Below are 24,248 nucleotides of genomic sequence, written 5' to 3'. Positions count from 1 at the left end.
ATTACCCAAGTGTAATGAGCTTAGCATCGTTTTGCGGATGGGCCTATGCTATTATATGGGGAGTTGCATTCTATCCAACTATTTTTTTGAACTATAAGTTGAAGACATCTGATTCCATGTCTTGGGACTTCATAATCTTGAATTTGGTGGGATATTCATGTTACACATTGTCGTTATATTTACAGCTTTACAACGATACAGTGAGACTCCAGTATAAGCAGTTGTTTGGGGGAAGACTTCCTTTGCTGTCGCTTGCCGATATTACATACTCTGCACATGGGTTGCTTCTAATATACATTATCCTTTCTCAAATTATTTTTGGAAACAGTCTTTGGAAGTTTAACAACCAGAGAATTAGCTTTAGATTGCAAAGAACCTCAAGAATACTTTTGATGGTGTTATTTACGTACGTATTCTTGTCCTTATCAGCAGATAAAAGCGGTCACGCATTCCTGAACTTTACGATTAACTTGGCGTACTGCAAAATTATTATCAGTTTAGTGAAGTATCTTCCGCAAGTTCAGCATAACTATAGGAGGAAAACCATGTATGGTATCTCAAGGATGCAAATACAATTAGACTTGTTGGGAGCTTTATTTTGTATTGCCGAAATTTACTTAAAGAATGAGTTACCTCTGATGAAGGCAATTGAGGCAAACAGAGGTAAACTCGGGATCACATTGGTAGCTAGCGTTTTTTCGACAATATTTTTGTATCAAATCCATATATATGGTACATCACCTGAAGCTAATAATAAGGAGAAGTCGATGGTTTGAATTACACAATAATAAACATAAAGAGATTAAAATTCATATAAGGTGTTTAAATAATCATTTATTAAGGGAAAAGATCAGACTGACTAGTCACTTACTTGATCAACAGCTTGGATATACTCGAAGATGAAGGCAATAATTTGTAAATGGGAATCAAATTCAATATACTCATTAATACCATGAGAATTGGCATTCACACTTGGCAGAACACCGGGTCTATATCTGTAGATGTGATCCGTCAAATTCCAGTATAACTTGGTATCTGTGTTTCCGGTACCTAAGCCTGGGGTAACTATTATTTGTTTTTCACCATTAGAGTATTCATCACTATATGCAAGATTCTCATAAACATGACGAATAGTCCCTGCAAAGATTTCCCATTGTTTATCACCTATAGGAGTAATTGGCGATGGTTCTAACATTTGAATTGGTTTAATAGTTAAGACACCATTCTCTGTTGGTTCAATGAGTTCTTGAGTGCCATTACCATATGGTAATTCAACCTCCAAACCTAGATCATAGCGATATGCTATAATTTCTGTATCTTGCAAGAATTTCTCAAATGCAATTTCAATATTCTCCTCGAGTGCAACTCTTGAATTAATGATCAACTCGACAAATTCGGGTAGGGCATTAGCCTTGACACCCCCGTTGATTATATCTAATGCTTGTGTAGTCTTAATTGCATAGCTTGAGTATCTATCTCTATTTATGAAATGTCTTACATTTTCATTGGCCTTTTTATCGATCTGGGATCTTAGTATATCCTGTTTGAGGGATTCGTCAATATCAACTGAGTTTTCAGCTAGGCAAACATATTGGTAGAAAGTGGGATTGAGTTCAGTGAAATAGGTAGGCATCTTATGGTTTTCGAGTTGGACAATCAAACTACCCATGATACCAATTGCGGTATGATCTTGTGGAATTGAAGAATGTCCTCCTTTCTTTTGTATAGAAATAGAGAGGTCTAAGTAACCCTTTTCACCTGTTCCAACAACAGCCATTTTGGTTTCACCAATATCCATTAAGGACACACCACCTTCATCCATCACTGCATATAGTGAATTCGGGCCATACAACCCTTCAATAAATTTAGCATTCTCATTCCTAATGCCGCTGGCTTCTTCATCAAAACCATAGGAAAAAATGACTGTTCTTCTTGGTTTGAAATCAAGCTTGATCAGTTCTTCCACTGCTTCCATATGTCCTATCAATAAGTTTTTACAATCACCTGACCCTCTTCCGTAAAGGTACTTCCCATCATAGTAGCCGGAAAACGGCTCATGGATCCATTCACCCAAAGTGTTTTCATTAATTGGTACAACATCCTGATGTGCCATTAGCAAAAGTGGTTTAAGTGATTCATCCGACCCTTCCCAGATGTAAACCAATCCAAAGTGGTTAACATGATGCAGTTTTAAATGCTTATGAAAATTGGGGAATTCTGCCTTTAGAAAATCATGAAACTCATTGAAACGTTGAAACTTATCCAAATTGTCACTGACATTTGTAGGTTCATCATCATAACTTGATGTATCAATTTGGACGGCCTGTTGCATTTTGGCAACCGATTGGTTTCTGAAAGTCTCATCGTTTATGATCTTATCCAAAACATTTTTATATATATCTGAATTTTTGTGTTTATATTTTGGAACACTGGGGCATTTTGGATCCATAATGGCATAAACACCTTCATTACCATAACCGCTAACATGTGGGTAATATTTGAAAATAAAGGATAAGACCAGCAGAAACGAGATTGCACCAAGGGAGAGATTCCTGAAAAGGTTCAACTTCCCCACCTTGTCTGTGTATTCCTTCATGCTTCACGCCTGTATACTCTAGAACTAAACAGATGGAATAGTGCACCAAAACAGACCAAAGGGAAAGAAATACCCCCTCTATTATATGGATGTGTGCAAGTGGTTTAGGATCATCCTAATTTGATAAAAAAGATATCGAATGTGTGTCGGAATATGATATCCGCATCTCTAAGAGCCGCAATTCCTCAAATGCGGCTTTAGGCAACGTACGAGGTTAAAAGTGCAACATGCTGAGAATTGCTGGAGCCGCCACAACTAGTTGCTAATTTACACCTAACAAAGATAGAAGGATGCGTCAAAGCTACTATTAAATGAGTTCTGTGGTGATGCCCAATACGATTATGTGCACGGAAACGGTCCTGCTTTAGGTGGCAGCTAAAGAGATGAAAACTATTCTAGATTGAGGAACTGGTGAAGATGCAGTGGAAGGTGAGGAAAAAAAAGGGTGAGAAATTACAAATCATCTTCAGCTCACAGAATTATCCTATGACGATACTTATTCCGGTAAAAGTCACTGCGAGTTTAAAGATACATAAGTTGTAATCCATTTCAGTTGCTGTGTATTTTCCCCATGAGTGGTGCAGGGCCTCAGGAAAACAAGCCGGCGAAGAATAGACTCCATAAATCTCTGCCCAATGTGCATCCTACGAACTCGATGGTTTTACCGGACGGAAAAATATTCAAGGTACAGAAGAAAAGGCAAAGAAAGATTCACAGCTGTATACCTTGTCATCAAAGGAAGATCAGGTGTTCACGGGAAAAGCCTACTTGTAACAACTGCTTAAAGCTGGCAGAGAAGAATCCCGCAGAAGAGGACGAGATCATCGAAGCTTGCAAATATTTCGACAATGATAAAAAGAAAAACCTGAAGATAAAAGGCGTTGAGATTGAAGAGCTTCAGAGGCTCCCATCAGAGAGTGAAGGAAGTCAAAGTGTTAGTGCGGTTGGAACTGCACACGAGAGAAACATTCAACACGCTAGTCCCAGTAGATCCTATTTTAATCCTATTAATGATTATTACGGGATGGATGATCAACCATTATGCCGTCAAGAGTATCAATCTAAGGAGGACTCATTTGAAATGGAGAATGGCTCTGAAAAGATCGATTCAGAAATTTCCGACAGGGGAAATCAGAATATTCATGAAAATGAACATGAACATACTTTAAAGGATGTAAATCCATCAGAATTTCCTTTTGATTCAACAGACTTTATTTATATTCCAAGAAAGGATACACTGGCTTTCTTACCAACAGAAGAAAACTATGCGTGTCAGGATCTTAATTCTAGTAACTTTCAACTGAACTCCATGTATTATGAAAACCAAGTGTGTTCTCAGTACGCAAAACAATTTGCCTCTCAGTTTGTCCCTATTCTTAATAGTCTACCTACCAAGGATAGGTCAGATGAGCTTCTGAAAACTTTTCAGGTAAACATTCATTCATTATTACCCATTCTAGATATGGACTCATTTGTTGAGAAGTATAACGAATTTTGGTATTGTGGTATGTTTCTAACGGACAATATCGAAAGGCTCTACGAATATAACATTTATTTCAAGGACAAAGATGACACCGAAATACCAGAAAAAATAAACGACTTTCTTTATTGGCATAATAAGACCAATGAAACTCTAAACCCATCAAATCTCTCTGAATTTTTGATCCTTTTATTTGCAATGTACTACACGTCAATGGCAAGTTCAGTGTATGAATTTTTGTCAAAGAAATACGACAATTTTAATAGCATTTTAACCTATAAGAATGAGGTCAATAAATATTACAATGTTTTCAAGAAAATGAATAATAAAGGGTTAAACAATCCAAGAGTGATGTCATTGGCCGTTTTACAAATTAATGTCCTCGTTCAATCTATTATAAATTTGAAGTCGGGAAATTCGTTAATTAGTATAACTAAAATATTGAGAATAAGTCAGTTTTACCAGTTTAATAGAGATCCCGTTTTGTATCACGGATTGAAGGAAACTAATTTAGTTCAAACAAGAAGAATGGTTTGGTGGCAAATTTTCTTTTTAGATAATTTGGTGTCATTCTTCTTGCACTTACCGCCGTCCGTCAAACTATCGGACTTTGATACCAGCTTACTAATGGAGAACTTAGATAACCACTCGTCATCTCATTGCACAATAATGTATCTCAACTGTATGTATAGATTTACATTGGTAGTAGATGAATTGAGTAGCCTAACAAATGGTCTGAGTGGTCAGCTAAGAGACGAAGATGTGACCAAGTTGAAGAATAGCATCAAAAACCTTTTCATCACTTGCACAATGAGTAAGAATAGAATTAAATCTATATATCTCAAGCAAGTTGCTTTGGAAATCAAAGTGACATCTGGTAATAAAGAATTCAATAATTTGGTATCCGAAAATACTGGCGACAAAGGCGAACATACAATTCAACATGAAGAATATGGGGCCAATGAAAATGGAAAATTTAACCCCCAGTTGAATTCTAAAACATCAGACTATCATAATTCATCAAAAGATACCTTGGAGTTTTTTATTTCGTTTTTAGATATAATTTGTGATAAATTACTAATTATGTTACAGAAAAAAATTTTAATCAACCCCTACGTCTCAAGAGTTAATACGGTTGTTGATGAAAATTTGAATTTGAAGTTGCAAAAGTTACGATATAACTACACAGATTTACAAAGTAATCTTCTACCGAGCTTGGTTAACTATCTAAATGTGTTTTTGGTTCTGTCTAAGAAAGATATGCAAAAATATAATTGGAAGCTAAAAAACTTCATCCCCATTGACGAGTTAATATTGTTGATGCAAATATTAGCAACCAACTACAAATCGGGTATGTCACAGGTTGATACGAATGAGTTGCATGATATAAATTTAAAAATATACTTAGTTGATCAAACAATCAATTCATTGAAACTCAACTGGCATTTGAAGTTATCCAGTGTGAATAAGTTGATATTTTTAGCATCTAAGATGTGGGAACTGATGATCTTAAAATTCAATATAGACTTAGCAGTTGCATATTCATTGTCGGAGAAATTTGTCTTCCCAACGGCTGTTAACGAAAACACAGCTCACAATAATCCAATCCAAAAACCAATTTCCTCAGATTCAGTGAATTGTGCAGAAATTGCACCTAGAAGTTTAGGTTTGGCGTCGGCAATGGATACCCCATTGAATACAAAAAAAAAATCACTTTTTAATCCTGTTTCTTCAACTGGAGAAGTTAGCAGAAAGAATTATGCGTTGAATATGAATGTTAATGTAAAGGACCGATTTTTGAAAGTTGCACGAGAAGTGGAGGATGAATTATTGAAAGAAGGTGGAGCCGGTGTTATCCAGGATATCAATGAAGATGAAGAAGGTTGGTATAATTTAGGCACAGAAGAGGAGTATGGATTAAACTCGATTGATGATTTCCACTTCTACAAGAATTTGAAATCTGATGTTGTTCGCTTATTCAAATTAGTTGTGTGTTGATACGCATTTTTATAGAAAAACAGTGTATATAGAAGAGAAACAAAATATAATAAGGTATACCATTTTACAAGCAAAGAAAGTTTCAATAAAGGACTGCTGGAGTATAATATAGCAGTTTAGGAACTATTATATCCATAGATGAACAACCCGATGACTGAAGCAGTAATTGCATATGAAATGATATTATGTTCTTCTTTAGGAACATTAAGTTTGATGATATGATTGTTTGATTTATTTTGCTGTTTTGTATTTTTAATATGGTGAAACGTTTCAAATTCAGAATCTATTCCTTCGTTGGGGTAATCATTGATATCGCCATCATAAACATAGACATAGTCTTCATCAGGTTCATCAATAACAGTCTTTTGAACATTGGCGAAAAAATCCGTTATCAGTACTTCATTTGGATCCCTATTGAAAAGCTCAGTCATAACACCAACGTTCGAATGTATCTTATCAAAAGTATAGTAGTCAAACAAATCTTGAAGTGTCGCTTTTGAAGTTGTGGTTACATTCTCCAAAAATTCCAAAGTGAAGTAGGTAAATCGATCAATAACAGCAACCCCTATTTCCATATCAGAATGATGGGAATATGAAGACTCATGAAGATCACTAGAACCACATGCTATGACACCTGGAGAATAAATCTGCGAGTACATTGTATTTGCCTGACATGTGTCAATCATTAAAAATATTTCATTGTAACGTTTCATTTCATGCATTTGAGCTATTGCGTCTGCAATATCATAGCTTGAGATTTCTTCGGCATCCTGAAATTTCAAGAATTCATCACCTCCATGACCTGTAAGATATATAAATATATTTGAGTTTTCATCTGTCATTAATCTTTTACTTCTTGGTTGCTCCTTAGGCCATCTATCTGTCAATAAACGAATAAAGTTTTCAACAGTTACCTCATATCCTCTGTAATCAACTTTGACGTTGTCACCGTATAGTTCTAATTGTCGGTCTGCATTGTTGAAAACTTCGCCTTGAAAGGCATTCCTCGGGTTACATGCAATATCATCACTTAACATCAAAATGATCTGAGAATCCGGAATACCTAACCTTTTGACTGTACGATATAGTGATAAGGCGTTAGCCATGTGCCTGTAATTGAACCAAAATCGAGAAGTTGACACAATTACCGCCCAATTATTTGTATGCTGCGGTTGTTGTGGTTCTCTTTCAGTGGAATCTGAATTACTAAGGACTTCTTCGTGTGCAAAAGTGCACATCAGGAATGTGATTATCAAGTAAAATAATCGTAGTACTTTCATAATGTTTGCTATGGGCTAAATTTCGGAGTCCTATGAATGAATGGATTGTTTTGGTGTTGGTATGTGTTCCTTAAAACAAAACAGTATAAATGAAGGGTCGTACCCAGCATTAAACACATGAAAACATAAAATGAAAAGTTTGGCACGCGTATCCAGAAACACATCATGCTTGTCGAAATTTGTTCATTCTCATATAGAAAAGCGTTATCAAATTATAGATGACTTGAGACACTTTAGCAAATGTTACTTCATTTGATAAGGAGAAGATGTACCAATAGTGCTTTTTTAAGCTTTAGAATACAAAAGAGGTATGCCAAAATTGAGTTTGCTTTTTCTGGAGTTGATTTCAATAATGGCCAGAAGTTAAGATCTTTCTCTACAGGAGCGGTCACTAAATCCTACCATGAAGGAACGGAGAATTTTGAAAGCTATAAAGACCTAGAGAAAGATATAGACTTAAATAATTCAATTGCCTTAAGATCTTACCAGAAAGAATGTATTGACACCATTTGCAAAACTCTATCAAATGGTGCATCTAAAATAGCGGTTTCAATTGCAACAGGTGGTGGGAAAACTGTGATTTTCTGTAAGACCATACCAACACTGCTTAAGATACGTCGATATGACGGTGATATTTCAAATGGAATTTTAGTCCTGGTACATCGTCGAGAGCTGGCGAAGCAAACTATCGACACAATTCTCAGGATGAATATTGTAGATAAAGATAGAGTATTTCTTGACATGGGTACAAGTGCACTCGATCCAAAGATATTTTTAGATAATCGCCCATTTATCGTGGTAGGAAGTGTGCCGACTCTAGCAAGAAACGACTGCAAAAGATTGGCTTGCTATAACAAAAGTAAGTTCAAGGCTGTCATTGTGGACGAATGTCATCACGCTGTATCTAAAAGTTACCTCGATATTTTCAACACGATGAACTGTTCTAAAGAATTACATGGCAAACCATCGGATCACAAAGATGGTGAAATAGGTCCTTTCCTACTGGGGTTTACTGCAACTTTGGCTAGAGCTGACAAACAACCCCTAAAAAAGGCATTCGATGAAATTGTTTTCCAAAAAGGCATATTATCATTGATAGAGGAGAACCATCTATGTGACCTTGAATGGCTACGGGTAGAAATCGGACTAAATTTGAGTAAAGTGGAAGTACAAGGGGGCGATTTCAATACTGCCTCATTAGCTCAACATGTTAACACGGACGAGGTCAATAGCATAGTTTTGAAGTCTTACATCCAAATGAAGACCAGATTCCCGGATAATATGAATTCATTGCTTGCATTCTGCGTCAATGTGAAACATATGCAGGATTTGTCCTTACTGTTCCAAGCTAACGGGATAAATGCTCAATATGTGAGTGGTGAAACTAAAATTAGTGAAAGAGATGCAATTATTCATGACTTCAAGCGTGGTAAAGTACCAGTCCTGTTTAATTGTGGTGTTTTCACGGAGGGAACAGATATACCAAACATCGACTCAATATTTTTAGTGAGGCCTACGAAGTCGAAACCATTGCTCATCCAAATGATTGGTAGAGGGTTAAGACTGCATGAGGGGAAAAAGAAACTTCTTGTTACAGATTTTGTTGATAACAAATCGTTGGGATTAACAATAACTTCAACTTTGGGAGGTAAATCCGAAATACTGTCTCTTTTAGGAGGAACCACTGGTACCGGATTTAACCATAGAAACGAAATGCTAGGCGGTGATGTTGATTACATCAAATTTGCTAGATTTAGCGGAAAAGAGCTGTTTGATGAGAATCCTGACAAACAGAACCCAGCGTATGTTTTAATGCAGAAGATGAGGCTGTTAAACTCTAAATCAGCTCTGGGGAACTGGATTCAAGTAAAGTTCAATACATGGGCGACGCCGTGTGGGTACAAATCATATCTGAAAATTGAGTCTGATCAAAATGGGAAGTATAAAGCTCATTATTGCTTCAGTAAATTAGGTTTCAAAGATTCAATTAGATTGATTTCCACTACTATTGCAGAAGATCCAAATTTTACCGATGTTATTGATTCCGTTAAAGAGTATGTGGTAAAGCATGAGTTTATCAATGATGAAATGAAAGCTATATCGTTAAGGGAATCTCACATGAAACACGCTTCAATAACCAAATCACAAAGAAATTTCATCGCAAACACAGTAATGGATATTGTTGAAAAATCTCAATCATACGCTATGGATATGGACAAGTTCAAAAAAGTCTTCAATGAAAAAGTAGAAAGTATGTCCAGACTTGAAGCCTCTGACTTTATTTTTGGATTTACTGTTGGTCGTAAGCAATCTGCAATGATATGGATCAAACAGAACTTTCTCAGAAACAAAAACCAGAGGGCACTAATAACGAAAGAAACTGTGCTTCAAGAGAAACAAGCACTTATGGATGGTGGATGGACATAGTTGAAATATGTGGGTATATGACGGGGACTGAAGCTAATGACTTCCGCCACAGCTATACGTAACACTCCATAGGGTTGTCGGTATATCATGTTATTTCGAAAACCAGTTTTCCCCGCAAGGACATTTGCCACCTAAACCTCACACATTGCAAATCGTTGAGTCTGACTATACATGTAAAGAATTACATTCAAACTGTTTATAAGATGTGATAACACCGCATGCAAAGAAGTGTCTCAAAAGATAAAATGTAAATTTTCGTAGTTATGAAGATGCTTTAAAGAACGTCCAAACCCGCACTTGACCGATTATTAGTGTATAGTAATATCCACGTTACACCACTACCAACAACTTTTTGCATCTTTCACAGAACTAGTCAAATGACTGGCCAATCATCGACTGTAGTAAATTTTGCACTGTCCAAGGACTTTGATGAACCGGTGAGAGTGAAATTGCATTTGCTGAAAGGGGTATTGTCCTCTGCGCTTCTAGAGAAGCACCATGGAACTCTATCATATCATTCAAAACATAAAAGCTACACTGATGTTTTAGTGAAGGAGAAGCTGAAGCTACTACATTCAGAAACAGAGCTTGTTGTTCAGATACACGTTGAATCAGGAGTAGGGAAGCAACTATGCATCCCTGTAACAGGTGGGCTAAGGGGCCATGAGGAAAAGAGTATATGCCATAAAGTTGTCAAGGAGGGTGAAACAACCTATATCGATGACCAACTACTAGTATTTGAAACAATCGACAGAGAGCTTTTACAAAGTGACTCGGAAATTTCAGTGTCATCTTCTTATTTCCAAAAACAAACAGGTTTAGATTCTCAAAAGTCACCTTTCGATGAGCAATGGATAGAACTGCCCATTGAGTATTCTAAATTGCCGCCTGAAGCCACATTAAGTTTCAATATATTTTCCTTTAACATACAGAATGGACAGAGATCTATATTCTACTGTGGTCGTTTACCTTTATTTGAGAGCAACTTTACCTTAAAGAGTGGAGTATGTGAAGTTACACTTTCAGACCCTTATCCAGAAGAGGAACTTAACAAGCGGTCTGATCAAGCTGCTGCAAATAGCATACCTCGTTTTAGAGATAATAAACCCGACTGGTTGGCAAAACTGACTGCGTCTAAACTGGAGGAAAGAGAAGAGAAATTATCCAGGCTAGATTCTGGGTTCGTGCAAAAGCAAAAATTAATTGTTGAACTTCCTTATACCGATATCCCTATAGTGTTTTCGGATATAAAGTATGTTCCTTTGAATATACCCACCCATGAATCCTCTACTTCCGTAGTCAATTACGACCCGACATTTAATCGCATTACTTACAGCAATATAGGTGTTGATGACTTAACTAAGGATGAACATAAAGAATATATCCATAGAAATGAGCTATTCGATCCAGATATGATTAGAGGGGAACTGATGGAAGATCCAATCGAAAAAAAGTTCAGGCGGTTAGAAAGGATGCAGCATCTTTCACCACTCGATAAAGAGTTAAAACCAACATTACGAATGCGTGAAACCTTATCTAAGGTAATGAAAAAGCAATTCTTTCAGAAAATGTCTGCCAAGGAAAGAAATATAGTCTGGAGGTATAGGTGGTTTATTTTAAACAGCATAATTGTTGGCAACCCTGGACAAAGTAATGCCGTGATAAATTTTATCAAATGTGTTGATTGGAATAATACCATTGAGGTGTCAGAGTTTAAAAAAATATTGAAGTCACTACAAGAAAGTAAGAAACTGAAGCTTAATACTTTAGGAAGGACATATGAATCACCCATTGATGTTTTAATTGAGAAAACTCAAATCATCGATTGTTTGGAATTGCTCAGTGGCAATTATAGAACTCCTATAGTTAGAGAGATGGCTGTTAGACGGCTCCAAAATGCGAATGATACTGAATTGGCGATGTTTATGGTTCAGCTGGTACAAAGCATTAAGAACGAAATGTTGGTAGGAGATTCAGAGCATGCTGTCTCCGACGCTAATTTTGGCGCACCCCGAATGATGCCTATTGCGGAAGAAGAAATGAATCGTGTTGAGGAAGAGGACAATTACTTAAAAATAACTAGAAATGCTGGCCAAAATTCTGGTTATACAATGGGATCTAGTGATTACCAATTTATTGAGTATGATCCCGTTTCCCACTCGGATACTAGTATTGTCGAATTTATTGATAGTATACTGTTCAAAAAAAATCAAAAACAGGAAAATGAAAGAAGTATCAAAATAAAGTCGAAGTTCATAAACTTTTTGGTTGAAAGGTCTATTAATAACAGCACTTTAACCAATTATTTTTATTGGTGTTTGAAAGTGGAGCTTGAGGAAGAACGTCTTCGCAACAAATCGCATCTTCCTGGAGACGCTGATACCAGTACCAGCTCAGGTAGAAATGGCAACTCAGCTTTTAGTAATATCTACGAGCTAACTATGAAAAAATTTGTTATATCTCTGTTTCAGAGTCGACAGGGAAAGGAGAAGTTATACCAGTTGAGAAGACAGATAGAATTGGTAAGTAAACTTCATCAAATGACTTTGAAAATCAAAATTGAACATAAAAAAGAAACCACACCAAGAAAGCTGGAACTGCTTAAGGAGATGTTAGCTGAGAAACACAAAAAAACTATATTTGGTTCAGCATACGACAATCGAAACTCCTTTATTGAAGAATCCAAATACGAAACTATGGTGGATTTCCCCAAGCTACCCCTTCCACTTGATCCGGCAATAATAGTAAATGGGGTATACCCGGAGGATTCTGCCGTTTTCAAATCTAGCTTGAACCCTTTGAAAATCACTTTTAAGACTACTACAGGAAGAAAATATCCTATCATGTATAAAATAGGAGATGATTTAAGACAAGATCAATTTGTAACACAGGTAATTACCTTAATGGAAAATATACTAGAGAATGAAAACATGGACTTGAAATTGAATCCATATAAAATTTTAGCTACGGGACAAGAGGAAGGATTTATACAGTTTATTCCAAACAACTCGTTGTCACACATTCTTGCCAAATATAACAATTCAATCCTTCAATATTTGCAGACGTTTAATCCAGATCCAACTGCGCACTTAGGTATTGTTCCTCAGGTGATGGATAATTACGTGAGGTCATGTGCTGGATATTGTGTAGTAACGTACATCTTAGGGGTTGGTGATAGACATTTAGAAAACCTCTTACTAACAAAAGATGGTCATTTCTTTCATGCTGATTTTGGTTATATTCTAGGGCAAGATCCAAAGCCTTTTCCTCCGTTGATGAAATTACCCATACAAATAGTTGATGGAATGGGTGGGTATGATGACATAAATTACAAGACCTTCTGTCAATATTGTTTTATTACATACATTACCCTACGGAAAAATGCGTCTTTGATCCTCAACCTTGTCCAGTTAATGATAAATACTTCAATCCCTGCTCTCCGAACAGGAATAGAAAACAGTGAAAGCGAAAAAATGGAATTACTCTGGAAAGTAGAGGAGAAGTTCATGTTAGACATGGATGACGAAAGTGCAGTTTTGCATTTTCAAAACCTCATTGATAGCAGTGTGAATGCGGTGTTGCCCGTTGTGATTGACAGATTACACAACCTTGCCCAGTACTGGAGGTCTTAGCAAAATGTCCACCTAATATGTGTTTGTATTTTGAATAAGACATGGAAAAAGCGTATGAAAAATGTACCTTTCAGGCACTATTTCCGATATGAGGGGGAGGGAAATTTTTGTTTGCCTTCGATCCTCCTTATATAGGCATCTTTTTGTATTTTTTCTTTTTTTTTTGAATGTTCTTTCTATTTCATTGGACCCTTTTCTTAGCAACCGTTGAGCCAATGCATTCGGAAACCGTCCCAACAACTATAAACTACAATGTTTTGGGGCCCATACTGAGGAAAATATTATCCAAAAATAGTTCGAATCATGTATTACGGTTTGATACTAGTAAAAATCAGATCAAGTTGAAGAACGATAAGTCGATTCCAGGGCCAATTTGTTTGGAGTCTCCATTTATTGCGTTGCCTAATTTTGATATTCTGAAGCTATTGGATAAAGGACATTGTTGCGGGTATTGTGGGGAAGTTCTAAAGATTTATGATGATGGGAAAATGAAAGATGATGGTAAAAAGAAGAATCGTTTGAAACAAAATTCCATGGAAAAGCATGACCGATATATCAATGGGCTAGACTGTTCTGACTGTAATGTTAAATGGTGCGATTCACAGTGTAGGAGGCTGGATTTTAGGCACCAACTTCTCCATCATCGTCCTACAAATAAGACCTTCTCACATCCTTTCACGGATATTAATGGTAAAGAGATTGACACGTTTTATTTTGAGAATTGGAATGCTTTGCAGACAGAATTGATAGCAAGAGGGTTGTACATGCTATACAATACTATACTATGTATTTTTCAGGTGTATTTTGATAGTAGCTTGAAAGAAACATACGAGTCACTATTATGTATCGATTCTAAAGAAGCACAAGAACTTGAGGCCTACATTAAAAGTCTATTGATAATGGATGCAAGCGTTGATATAAAAAAGATCTGGGAAGGTTTTAATAAAGTTTTCAAAAATTATGGCATTGACTATGTCGATTTCCTCAGGTATTCCATCATTTACCACCTCAATAACTATAATGGATCGATATATTTGATATTCGCCACGTTGACTAAATCCGCTGAGGTTGATGCAAATGCAAAGGTTGAATATTATAATGGAGCCATTCAAAGAGATTATGAAGAGTTTTCAATGGTTCCAAAAACCAAAAGTCGGGATCTTCACATTGTCAAGCACCACATTACCGATGAAACAAAAGTTAGCCAAATTTACACTAATCAGAAGTCGTGTAGGTTAGACAAGAAGATCCTTGAAATCAGTACCATCAAGAAAACAACAGCCCAGGATGAAATTATATTATCTAAGCAAGACTACACGAATCCGCTTGATTTAGAAGATGATGAGCTTACATTTTTGCCTGACCATACGTCCACCATTCCCAAGATAGTTGTGCCTATATCTGGAGACACTAACCAGAAGCGAAGACCATCAAGGGTCTCATTTACGTCTTCGGGCGCGTCGTTTGGGGAAGGTATAATTAAATACAATAGGAATCAAATCCGAGAAATGCTTGAAAGCATGACAGAAACTATAGAAAAGGATGAATTAGAAGAAGTAATCGACGATGATAACGTTTCATCAGTTGGATCTACAGTCACCATTGTCGACAAGGAGAAGCTTGTCAATATGGTGAAGAACTTGCAAATTGCACCGCACGCAACACAACGCCGGAAAAGCGTTAAGTTTGATGACAACGTTTCTGACATTTAAACTAAAAAGATATGTATATAAATATATACTGGCGGAAACATGACGAATTTTTATGAAAATACCTAGCAAAACGATATCCAGTAGTATAGGGTATGATATATGAGGCAAAAAAGTTGATTCAACTAATAAGCTCTATGTGGTGGAGTCGAGGATATTGCAGGGTGAATACGCAACTCATTGTGTATCTTTTTACCATCGCATGGTATTGTTTTGGTATTCCTCTTTCCCAGTCCCTCAGTCAATGTTTTTTGTTACATGAACGGGGTGAGAGCACTATATCTCAAGTTTGAAAGAGTCAGTTGGCGTAGGAATAGTATTGTGGTAGAGCAAGAAGAATAAAGTTGCATGAAAATAGCATAATAGTAGTACAACGTAAAGATTAATATCGGCAGAGTGTTATTCTGGAAGAACAGACCCCATCACAGCTAAGGCATCGGCCATTTCGTTCCCCTGTATTCCACTGTGACCCTTGACTAGGCTGAACTGAACCAGACATTCATTCTTTAGGGGATGGTACATCTCTAGACAGTCCTTGACGATTTCGTTGGTGCTTGAGTATCTTGATTTCTGTCTTCTAGTGATTAGCCGCAGAGCTTCTGTACAGTCAATGTTGATGTTGTATCGCATCGGGGACGACCGACGTCTCTCAATACTTTCAATCTCTCTCTGTATCAGCTGTAAGGCATTGTAGATAGCCATAAGCTCTGCATTGATGGAATTTTGCAGGTATTGTTTGGAAAGTTTCCCATACGTGTTTCTGCTGTCCTGTGGTCCAAAATATACCCCATAACCAGCACGGGCATCACAGTGGCCGTTGTTTCGACAAGATCCGTCTGTATAGATGTCTAGTACGCTCATGCAGCTCTGGCCATATTAAGTATCCCTCTCTTCCTTAGACAAAATAGACCCTCATTTACGTCAAAGCCTTCTTGTCTCCACTGGCACAAGGTGACGAGCCTCTGGAAATAAGGGAGTGGCTTTAATTGGAGGCTCAGCAGATAAGTATCGTCATTATATGAAGTTTTATCCGTTTATTTGGATATGGTTTTTTTTTTTTCATGCTTTTAATTTTCTGTTTTGATTCTTTTCTTGTATGTTTGAACATGTTTGTTTCTCCTTGCCAAAGCGATTCCAACCGCTTTTTGTGTACGGTGGACTTGACTAATGGACCAATTAGAGGGGAAGCAGTGGAAAGTTGTATCACGCCTCAGTGGGGGGCGTTTTTCGGATGTGTTTAAAATTGAACGAGTTGTAGAAGGGAAGGAATCGGAGTTAAGAATGGGGGAACCGGTGAACTATTCCATTTTTGCCTTAAAAGTAGTTGATCCCGATGAATGTAAGCCGCCTCACAACATTAGGAACGAAATCCAAATACTGCAGAAATTGGAAGAGCACAGAAGACGTAGTCCAACCAGACGCACCAATAACGTCGTGACATTAGTCGATGTTATTTACAACAATGTGGAGTATGGATTGATTTTCCCCTACTATGATTTATCATTGACGGCATATATCAAGAAAAACATTAAAACACGTTCTAAGTTCAACCTCGATGGCAGCATTTCACCAGAAAGGATCAACAATGTCCCCATTGCTACAACCAAAAGTTTGCTCTATGGTATTCTAAATGGGCTCTCTTGGATACACGATCTGGGGATTATCCACAGAGACATCAATCCCAACAACATTTTACTAGCCAATGACAAGGAAATATCACCAGTCATTATAGATTTTGGTATCTCTTACGAGGAACCCGATAACAATGGCCTGGAATCCTGTAACATGAAGTTCACAGATATTGCAACAGGATTCTATAAAGCCCCAGAACTACTCCTATCTAAAAGGGACTATTCAAATAAAGTTGACATATGGGCAGTAGGTATCCTAATGACTTTACTGTTGAGTGAAGACGGTAGGGAAGTTTTCGATCCGGATGCAACAAATAGTGACTTGGTATTACTTTCCAACATTATATCTGTTTTCGGATCACCTCCAACTGATTGGTCGGATTGTGTGGGGTTATCTTCCTTTGAAGCAATGAATACGACGTTTTTCAAAAAACCGGCAAAACCTTTGGAAGAGATTATTCCCAGGTTGTTCAAAAACCCACACCTTCCCGAATTTGGTCCGTTGAGAAAACTATTCGTTGGTTTGACCCAATACGAGAATAAACACAGGTTAAGTGCAGCCGATGCGCTCAAGCTTCTTTGCTAACACAAATAATATTATGGTTATGAGTTATAAATAAGGTGTGTCTACATGCGAATCAATTTAAATAAAAGTAATAATATAATCATTTTTCCTTCAGTTTCATCATTTCTTTCTCACATTCCGTAATTACTTTGGAACCTCCTTCAATTTTGCCACTCAAATATTGTAGCCTCTCCTTGAACAACTTAGGTTCCGGAACCTCCTTAAACTTATTCAACTCTTCAATGAACTTCCGAATTCTATTAGTTTCAAATTCAATCATGCCCAGCAAACATTCTTTCTGAACGGCCTTGTAAATTTCAGGATCATTCATCATCTCTTTGAATGCTCTCAAATATAATGGCTTACCTGGGAGAACACTTGATATAACACCATCAATACGGTTTAATCGAACTAGTTCAACGTTTTCCATACTTTGTAAAATTTTAAATGTATTGGCCTTGAACATCGGTAAGAGGAAAATATCGTCATAAGGCACTTCCTCTTTTTCACTTAAAAGTTTGATGATTTGCCATGCCTGAGAGACATTAAACCCGTAATCTTGGGTTCCTGCTAAAAATACTTGGGATAGTTGCTCAATAGATTGTTGTGTCAGCCCTTCAAACGCTTCTTTTGGCGAATCACCACTACGGATACGGCGAACAAACATTTGCAAATCCCTCATACGTCCACCTAACATGTCGGTGTATTTTTCAAGTTCGGCTCTATAAGACTCGTTTTGATTAACAAAATCCTCACCTAGAGCATGTTTCACGTAAATACTCGAAGCAGTTTTAGAGGCGTCTGAAAGAACAATTCTCTTTATTGGAGCCGAAGGCAAAGCCCTGATTAAATCTTGAACCGACCCAACATCATCGGTTATAAAGATAACATGTGCAATATTCAATTGGACTAAGTTAGCTGCCCATTCTGCTAACTGTTGATATATGAAGGCATTGCTTTGGTTCTTCTTTCTTGATGATTGGTACCTGTCAATCACAATAACAGGCTTACAATGAGGATTTTGCTGTAAATAATCCTCTTCCTTCATATTGAAATCAGCATTATTGGATAACATTTCACGATAGCTGCGCAATGATAAATCACGTATTGCACCAATTGATAAAGTTAACATTGCTTGGGTCTGCGATTCTTTGGTCTCTGTTAAACCAGAATTTTGTCCAGTTAAACTCTTGACAACCAAGTCAATGAAACTAGACACACTGCTGACAAAGGAGAAAACAGGGAAATATCCAATTTCGTGTGCAAAACTCTGAATTAATTGGTAGTCTTTACGAGATTTGATAACATTTTCACAATCAAAATAAAGAACATTTTCACGGTCTTCTAATACCATAGTATTAACCAAATGCCGCTTACCGCTACCTGGAGGCCCCTGGACCACAATCATTGAATTGACGTTTTCTTCCAACCATATTTTCAGATCTTTGGCCTTCTTCTCTCTTTCCTCCATTAAGTCGTCGATTTCACCCCATAACTCCCATTCGGCCTCTTCGTTTTGCTTATAGTTCAATAAACCCTTAACTTTGTTTCTTGTGGTGATCCAGCCCCTCCACATTTCTTGTAACCAAAAGTATCTGTTTATTTCAAGTTCACCTTTAATTTTTTCCTTAATAAACCAACTTCTCACCGGATCAAAAATCAATACGGCGGTTGCTGCAGCAAAAGCCAATAACAAAGGAATTGCAATTCTAGGGTGGTCTCTGATAAATGTTGGTAACCAATGGTCACTCACTTTCTTCTTGTAATGAATATGTATTGTAGTGCCTCCAACATCAGAGCCAGTGAGACAGTGTCTAGCGCAAATAGCGCTTCTATTACTCCAAAAAGTGACCAAGGCCACTCTTTCCATATCTCCTGGTTTGGGCAACACAATGTCGGATATCTTACCGTATCTTCTGAACATTGCATATAAAGATTCCTGGGACAATTCATCACCTTCAAACTTAACTTTCAAAGTCTTGGAAGCATACCTGCCCATATCTTCAACCCAAGGAATACCTTTAACGGGGAAAATGCCTATACGTAAAAAAAACCTATGCTTCTTTACAATCTTTTCACTTAGATTGTAAATGATAGATTTATTGTACAACTGTGGTGTTGTTGCAGCTGGTAATTCAAACGTTGCAAAAGCACCACCATCCCTCGGAATAGGAATAATCTCAACGTTCTTGTAGGACGATGTTAAGTCCGCAACGTACTTGGTTATAGCCTCCGCCGAAGAGGGATATAACAAAGGAGAAATAAACTGCTTAATGTCCCACTTTGACTCCTTTGGAAAGCATATATGATCAATATACAGAGTGGTTTTGTTGTTACTTTTCAATATAAATCCGGTATCACTGATGTTGGTGTCTTCCCCTAAGTTTGAGTTTTCGATGATTGTTGCTTCATTGATGGGTTTCCTTCCTGTGTATGAATAAGTAGCCAACCCTCTTTTGAGCATCAACAGCGTCACTGGAGCTATACTCCGGGACAAACTGCTTAATGCACGGCTTTGTACAGTTAGCATCTTGATCTCGGGCTATCGTTCGACACACTTAATCACAAGATACAAGGGCGGAGGTCAATTTGTATCTTGATGTGATGGAAGGAAAAATCCATTGAGGCTCTTCCTGATCAGTTGGCTCGACATGTTTTTTTTTCCCTTTGTGTTGGTGCACAGCTTGATCTTGAAGTTGAGACTCTCTGTAGAAAAGTAAAACACCGTTGGAAAAGGACACGATAGAAAATACGACAGAACAACACTGCAGAAGAACCGTTTGCTCAATATGACTCAATCTGGATATACGTCAGAGGACTTAGAAGAATCAACTGTAAACCATGAATATTCGCCATTATTTCTTAAACTCAGGGCCGAACTAATTGAAAAGGTAACTGAGTTAATGGATTCAACAATTTCTAGCATGCAGGGAGTGGAAAAGTCTATGGGAAGAGTAAACAATTCTGCGAAGGGTGTCCATAGTACGGCACGTATATGGTCGAGTTTCTATGATCCTAAAATAGTGGATAGGCTGAAGAGGGAAAGCTCCAAAAAAGCAAACGGGCAGACTTCCCATGAGGAATGAAAACAATCATCTTATGTAGGTCGACTCAATAACCGACATTTATACCCCAGTGTATCTTATTATATCATATATATTTATATCTGTAGTTATACATTATCAAACTCAAGTTAATACTGATCCTTACCAGAAACAATAACGTTATTAATCTTAAGGATCATTCTAGTTAACTGTGTAGCTAATAAAAGTTGTTGCTTCTTACCAAGGTATGTTTCGATAACAAATAAGTCCTTCATGTCATTAGTATTATTTCCAAGACAATCAATACCTAACCTGGAGCTCTTTTGCGAGACTTGTGCCGCTTTCAACTTTGTCAACTCCTCAATCGGATTATAACCTGAATTTTCAGCTAATGACATTGGAATCACATCTAAGGCTTGAGAAAAGGCACGAAACGCATATTGGTCAATTCCTTTCTGCTTATCTGCTTCTTCCATAATCTTTAAGGAACAGGATGTCTCCACTGCACCACCACCATAGACTATTTTGTTGTCCTTAATCAAGTTTCTAACAACACAAAGAGAATCATGTAAGGACCTGATGGCTTCATCAACAATCATCTTATTAGAACCCCTGATTAAATTAGTCACAGTGTTAACCTGGGTGTTATTTTTCATCAATTTCTCATTTTCGATAATTATCATTTTGTCTCTGGTAGTACCGAATTCAACTTCGTAAACTTTGTCTGCATATCCTAACTTCTCAGGCGTCAAGTCTTCAAACCTTGAAACAATACTACCTTTAGTAGCAATTGCAATTGACTCAATATCTGATCCACCCACCCATCTAACAGCTGGTAAGTTATTTGATAGTAACAAGGAGTTCGCTTCATCATCAAACCCCCATTGACAAATCACCAAATTAGCGCCGCACTTCTTGATTGATTCAATCATTTCTGTGAATTTATCTGATTCGTATTTTTGTAGAGATTTGAATTCATCAACGTTAGAAATTTCCAACTTATGTTTTGTCTTTGGTTTTGGTGGTTCAAATGGACACGATAGAATTGCAATTTTGGCATTGTTGACAACCTTAGGCATTTGAGGATGTGAGAAATCTTTATCTATACACACACCATTGATTGTTTTAGAATTAGAGATTGGACCACCTAACTTTCCTTGAAGCTTAATTAGTTCAAAATCAACGTCATTTCTATTCAAATCTGCAACTTTTAGGACCGATTCAACTGCCATTTTAGCAAATTGGTTATGATTTTTGTTAACAATCTTAGAGCCTAGGGAAGTTTTAGCAGCCTTGAATAAATCACTCGACTCCAAGAGGTTATTTTCAAGGTGCTCTGTGTCGATGAAGATCTCATCGGCAATCTCATCCAAATGGCTGGAAACAATTTTTGAAGCTTTCTCATAACCGTTCGCAACCTTGATTGGATGTATACCCATTTCAACCAACTTCAACGCCTGGTCGAGCAACGCGCCGGCTAGAATTACCACACCGGTAGTACCGTCACCAATTTCGTCATCTTGGGATTTGGATAGTTCAACTAATAGCTTGGCAATTTCATTATCAATCTGCATTTCGGATAAAATTGTGGCACCGTCATTTGTGATGTTGATATCGCCATCTGGAGAAATCAAGATTTTGTCTAGACCTCTTGGCCCAAGTGATGTCCTCAAGATATCCGACACCTGCCTTGCTGCTTGAATATTCGATTTCAATGCCTCCAAACCAGAAGTCTTGGTTTTGTTGGACTGATCTCTAACGATAATAAATGGACGGCCAAGCTCATCCTGTGCCATGATGGCATTGGACATATCAGGCATGGGCATAGACATCTGTTGTGGGTGTGCCATGGTTTAGTTGGTTCTATTGGAAGTTTCAATAAGGTTCCTTTGCCACTAAGAGGCTGTTCAAATGCAAATGTCGAAAACATCTGAAAAAAATTGGTGATGATGAAATCCAAGGAGATTCTCGTTTTTTTCCCCTTCTTTTTCTCTTTTATGAAAACATTTTTTTTTTCCGTTTAATTTTTCAAGTTTGATTTTTCAAAAGTGTAAAGTTATTAATCAATTTATCGTTTAAGGGAACGTGCAACCTGCCAAAGCCCAGCAAGAGGAAGAACCGTTATATTTAGAGGATGTCAGCTGTTGGATCTCTTATTTTCTGTACTTCCTGTGGTAACTTACTTGATTCCATTTCACACCAACAACATCTAACTTGTTCAGTCTGCAGAAAACAATACCCATCGAACCAATTCAGCAAGCTAAAGGTTGTCACCCACACATCACCAGATGCCTTCCCTTCTGCTTTGAAATCCAGAAAGTCGCTAGTGAAAACCACCCTCAAACACGACGAAATAGAAGACGGTGCAACAATCAAGGAAAAGTGTCCTCAATGTGGACATGATGAAATGCAATATCATACTTTACAACTTAGATCGGCCGATGAAGGTGCTACTGTTTTCTATACATGTACCAAGTGTGGATATAAATTCAGAACGAACAACTGATTTTATTGGGTTTCGAACTGTATAAGTGCTGTTAATATCTATAGAATTCTCTCATGTGTGTATATTTTAATTGTTTTTTTCAAACCAAATTAGAGAAAAGAAAAGGACAGATAAAGGTAAAGAGTACAACCCCAGGTAGCTGTTTTAGTTAGCGGACAGTCCACTGGTACATTGTAGAGTGGCAGTAAGTAATGAGAAAAGAGTTTAAAGGCGTTGGGGGGTGGAGATGAGGGAGCTTGGGGGTCGAAGCAACTAGAGAGTATACGGTATAAGATATAAGATTGAAGGACACTTTAATACAATTACACCTTGGCGTACTCGATTTCGCCACTGTTTTCATATTCCCACATGTCCAGAGCCACTACTGCACTGTCTCTAACGACCTCGTCGTTGTCCTTCAAGAGAGCCTTCAAGACAGGCAACGTATCAGAGGTTGCAATAGATCCCAAAGCTTCGGCAGCCTCGTGTCTCACCATTGGAGCTTCATTTTGGCGCTGGACAACATCGACCAAACTTGGAACAGTGACTGGATTACACATTTGACCAAAGATGTAAGCGATTTCGTGTTTGAAGAGGGCCGAATCATCACTAAAGCCAGACGCTAAAGCAAGACAAGCTTCGTCAGTCCCCAAATCTCTCAAACGAAACATTGCTCTGTATCTTTGAAACAGTGGCTCGTTTGTATCGTTTAAGATCCGTTGTAAGTTCTCGACTTTGTCGGTGGACTTGTCCAGTGGCAGAGGGGGTGCAGGATCGACCGACTCGTAGAGGGACTTCTGTAAGATCTCCTCTTTACTTAAGTTGGAATTTTCCCACTTGATTCTCTCAATTGCCAACTCGCAGGTTTGTTTGATCTCAACCATTTCCTGTGGGTCTTGGAAGTACCGTGACAATATCTCAAGCGAGTCTTTGTCTCCCAAGGCTCCTAGAGCTTCAGCTGCTTCATGTCTCACCATACACTGTTGGTGTTTGTCGGCCAACACGTCTCTCAAAATTGGAGCTGACTCAAGATTATGAGTCTGGCCTAAACAATAGGCAACCTCATGTTTTAACAGCTCCGAACTGTCCCCAAACGCCTCGGCAATGTACTTTATGGCTGTTCTGGCTCTCTCTGGGGTTTCCTTGAATTCAGTACCAATGGATTTCAAATAAAAGAGAGCTCTAAACCGATCTGCCAGTGGAGTTTTCCCGCTGGCATTGACAAGAACGTCTCTCAATGTTTCTAATGATGTGTTTTCATCCATAGACATTGCAATATACAGTGATAGTGATTAAAGAGACGGTGAATAGACGATTGATGTCTCAACTCGTGAATCAAACTAGTTATGCCATTTACATAAACTGAAATGAACTGATTGAAAGAAAAAAAAGAAAAAAGAA

General features: G+C 37.6%; 13 protein-coding genes across 13 annotated transcripts; 7 read left to right on the top strand and 6 right to left on the bottom strand.

The window, feature by feature from the left end:
* Nucleotides 1-14: 14 nt before the first annotated feature.
* Nucleotides 15-776, top strand: C5L36_0B05110 (uncharacterized protein; the record flags this gene model as incomplete). Its single annotated transcript, XM_029464881.1, has 1 exon — nucleotides 15-776. The coding sequence occupies one exon, from the start codon at nucleotides 15-17 to the stop codon at nucleotides 774-776; it is 762 nt and encodes a 253-aa protein (XP_029320740.1).
* Nucleotides 777-859: 83 nt separating this feature from the next.
* C5L36_0B05100 (uncharacterized protein) lies at nucleotides 860-2,596 on the bottom strand (the record flags this gene model as incomplete). Its single annotated transcript, XM_029464880.1, has 1 exon — nucleotides 860-2,596. One exon carries the CDS (start codon nucleotides 2,594-2,596, stop codon nucleotides 860-862), a length of 1,737 nt encoding a protein of 578 aa, XP_029320739.1.
* Nucleotides 2,597-3,167: 571 nt separating this feature from the next.
* On the top strand, nucleotides 3,168-6,074 carry C5L36_0B05090 (uncharacterized protein; the record flags this gene model as incomplete). The annotated part of the gene is made up of 1 exon (XM_029464879.1): nucleotides 3,168-6,074. One exon carries the CDS (start codon nucleotides 3,168-3,170, stop codon nucleotides 6,072-6,074), a length of 2,907 nt encoding a protein of 968 aa, XP_029320738.1.
* A 116-nt stretch (nucleotides 6,075-6,190) lies between these two features.
* Nucleotides 6,191-7,354, bottom strand: C5L36_0B05080 (uncharacterized protein; the record flags this gene model as incomplete). The annotated part of the gene is made up of 1 exon (XM_029464878.1): nucleotides 6,191-7,354. One exon carries the CDS (start codon nucleotides 7,352-7,354, stop codon nucleotides 6,191-6,193), a length of 1,164 nt encoding a protein of 387 aa, XP_029320737.1.
* A 240-nt stretch (nucleotides 7,355-7,594) lies between these two features.
* On the top strand, nucleotides 7,595-9,781 carry C5L36_0B05070 (uncharacterized protein; the record flags this gene model as incomplete). The annotated part of the gene is made up of 1 exon (XM_029464877.1): nucleotides 7,595-9,781. One exon carries the CDS (start codon nucleotides 7,595-7,597, stop codon nucleotides 9,779-9,781), a length of 2,187 nt encoding a protein of 728 aa, XP_029320736.1.
* Nucleotides 9,782-10,158: 377 nt separating this feature from the next.
* C5L36_0B05060 (uncharacterized protein) lies at nucleotides 10,159-13,413 on the top strand (the record flags this gene model as incomplete). Its single annotated transcript, XM_029464876.1, has 1 exon — nucleotides 10,159-13,413. One exon carries the CDS (start codon nucleotides 10,159-10,161, stop codon nucleotides 13,411-13,413), a length of 3,255 nt encoding a protein of 1,084 aa, XP_029320735.1.
* A 167-nt stretch (nucleotides 13,414-13,580) lies between these two features.
* C5L36_0B05050 (uncharacterized protein) lies at nucleotides 13,581-15,125 on the top strand (the record flags this gene model as incomplete). The annotated part of the gene is made up of 1 exon (XM_029464875.1): nucleotides 13,581-15,125. One exon carries the CDS (start codon nucleotides 13,581-13,583, stop codon nucleotides 15,123-15,125), a length of 1,545 nt encoding a protein of 514 aa, XP_029320734.1.
* Nucleotides 15,126-15,521: 396 nt separating this feature from the next.
* On the bottom strand, nucleotides 15,522-15,983 carry C5L36_0B05040 (uncharacterized protein; the record flags this gene model as incomplete). The annotated part of the gene is made up of 1 exon (XM_029464874.1): nucleotides 15,522-15,983. One exon carries the CDS (start codon nucleotides 15,981-15,983, stop codon nucleotides 15,522-15,524), a length of 462 nt encoding a protein of 153 aa, XP_029320733.1.
* Nucleotides 15,984-16,289: 306 nt separating this feature from the next.
* C5L36_0B05030 (uncharacterized protein) lies at nucleotides 16,290-17,339 on the top strand (the record flags this gene model as incomplete). Its single annotated transcript, XM_029464873.1, has 1 exon — nucleotides 16,290-17,339. One exon carries the CDS (start codon nucleotides 16,290-16,292, stop codon nucleotides 17,337-17,339), a length of 1,050 nt encoding a protein of 349 aa, XP_029320732.1.
* Nucleotides 17,340-17,418: 79 nt separating this feature from the next.
* On the bottom strand, nucleotides 17,419-19,848 carry C5L36_0B05020 (uncharacterized protein; the record flags this gene model as incomplete). The annotated part of the gene is made up of 1 exon (XM_029464872.1): nucleotides 17,419-19,848. One exon carries the CDS (start codon nucleotides 19,846-19,848, stop codon nucleotides 17,419-17,421), a length of 2,430 nt encoding a protein of 809 aa, XP_029320731.1.
* Nucleotides 19,849-20,511: 663 nt separating this feature from the next.
* C5L36_0B05010 (uncharacterized protein) lies at nucleotides 20,512-22,212 on the bottom strand (the record flags this gene model as incomplete). Its single annotated transcript, XM_029464871.1, has 1 exon — nucleotides 20,512-22,212. The coding sequence occupies one exon, from the start codon at nucleotides 22,210-22,212 to the stop codon at nucleotides 20,512-20,514; it is 1,701 nt and encodes a 566-aa protein (XP_029320730.1).
* A 284-nt stretch (nucleotides 22,213-22,496) lies between these two features.
* Nucleotides 22,497-22,868, top strand: C5L36_0B05000 (uncharacterized protein; the record flags this gene model as incomplete). Its single annotated transcript, XM_029464870.1, has 1 exon — nucleotides 22,497-22,868. The coding sequence occupies one exon, from the start codon at nucleotides 22,497-22,499 to the stop codon at nucleotides 22,866-22,868; it is 372 nt and encodes a 123-aa protein (XP_029320729.1).
* Nucleotides 22,869-23,170: 302 nt separating this feature from the next.
* On the bottom strand, nucleotides 23,171-24,118 carry C5L36_0B04990 (uncharacterized protein; the record flags this gene model as incomplete). The annotated part of the gene is made up of 1 exon (XM_029464869.1): nucleotides 23,171-24,118. The coding sequence occupies one exon, from the start codon at nucleotides 24,116-24,118 to the stop codon at nucleotides 23,171-23,173; it is 948 nt and encodes a 315-aa protein (XP_029320728.1).
* Nucleotides 24,119-24,248: the final 130 nt, after the last annotated feature.

The sequence above is a fragment of the Pichia kudriavzevii genome, chromosome 2 (assembly GCF_003054445.1).
Source record: "Pichia kudriavzevii chromosome 2, complete sequence".
Classification (NCBI taxonomy): domain Eukaryota; kingdom Fungi; phylum Ascomycota; class Pichiomycetes; order Pichiales; family Pichiaceae; genus Pichia; species Pichia kudriavzevii.
The sequence above is the reverse complement of the archived record's forward strand: the minus strand, read 5'-3'. Positions and strand labels throughout refer to the sequence as shown.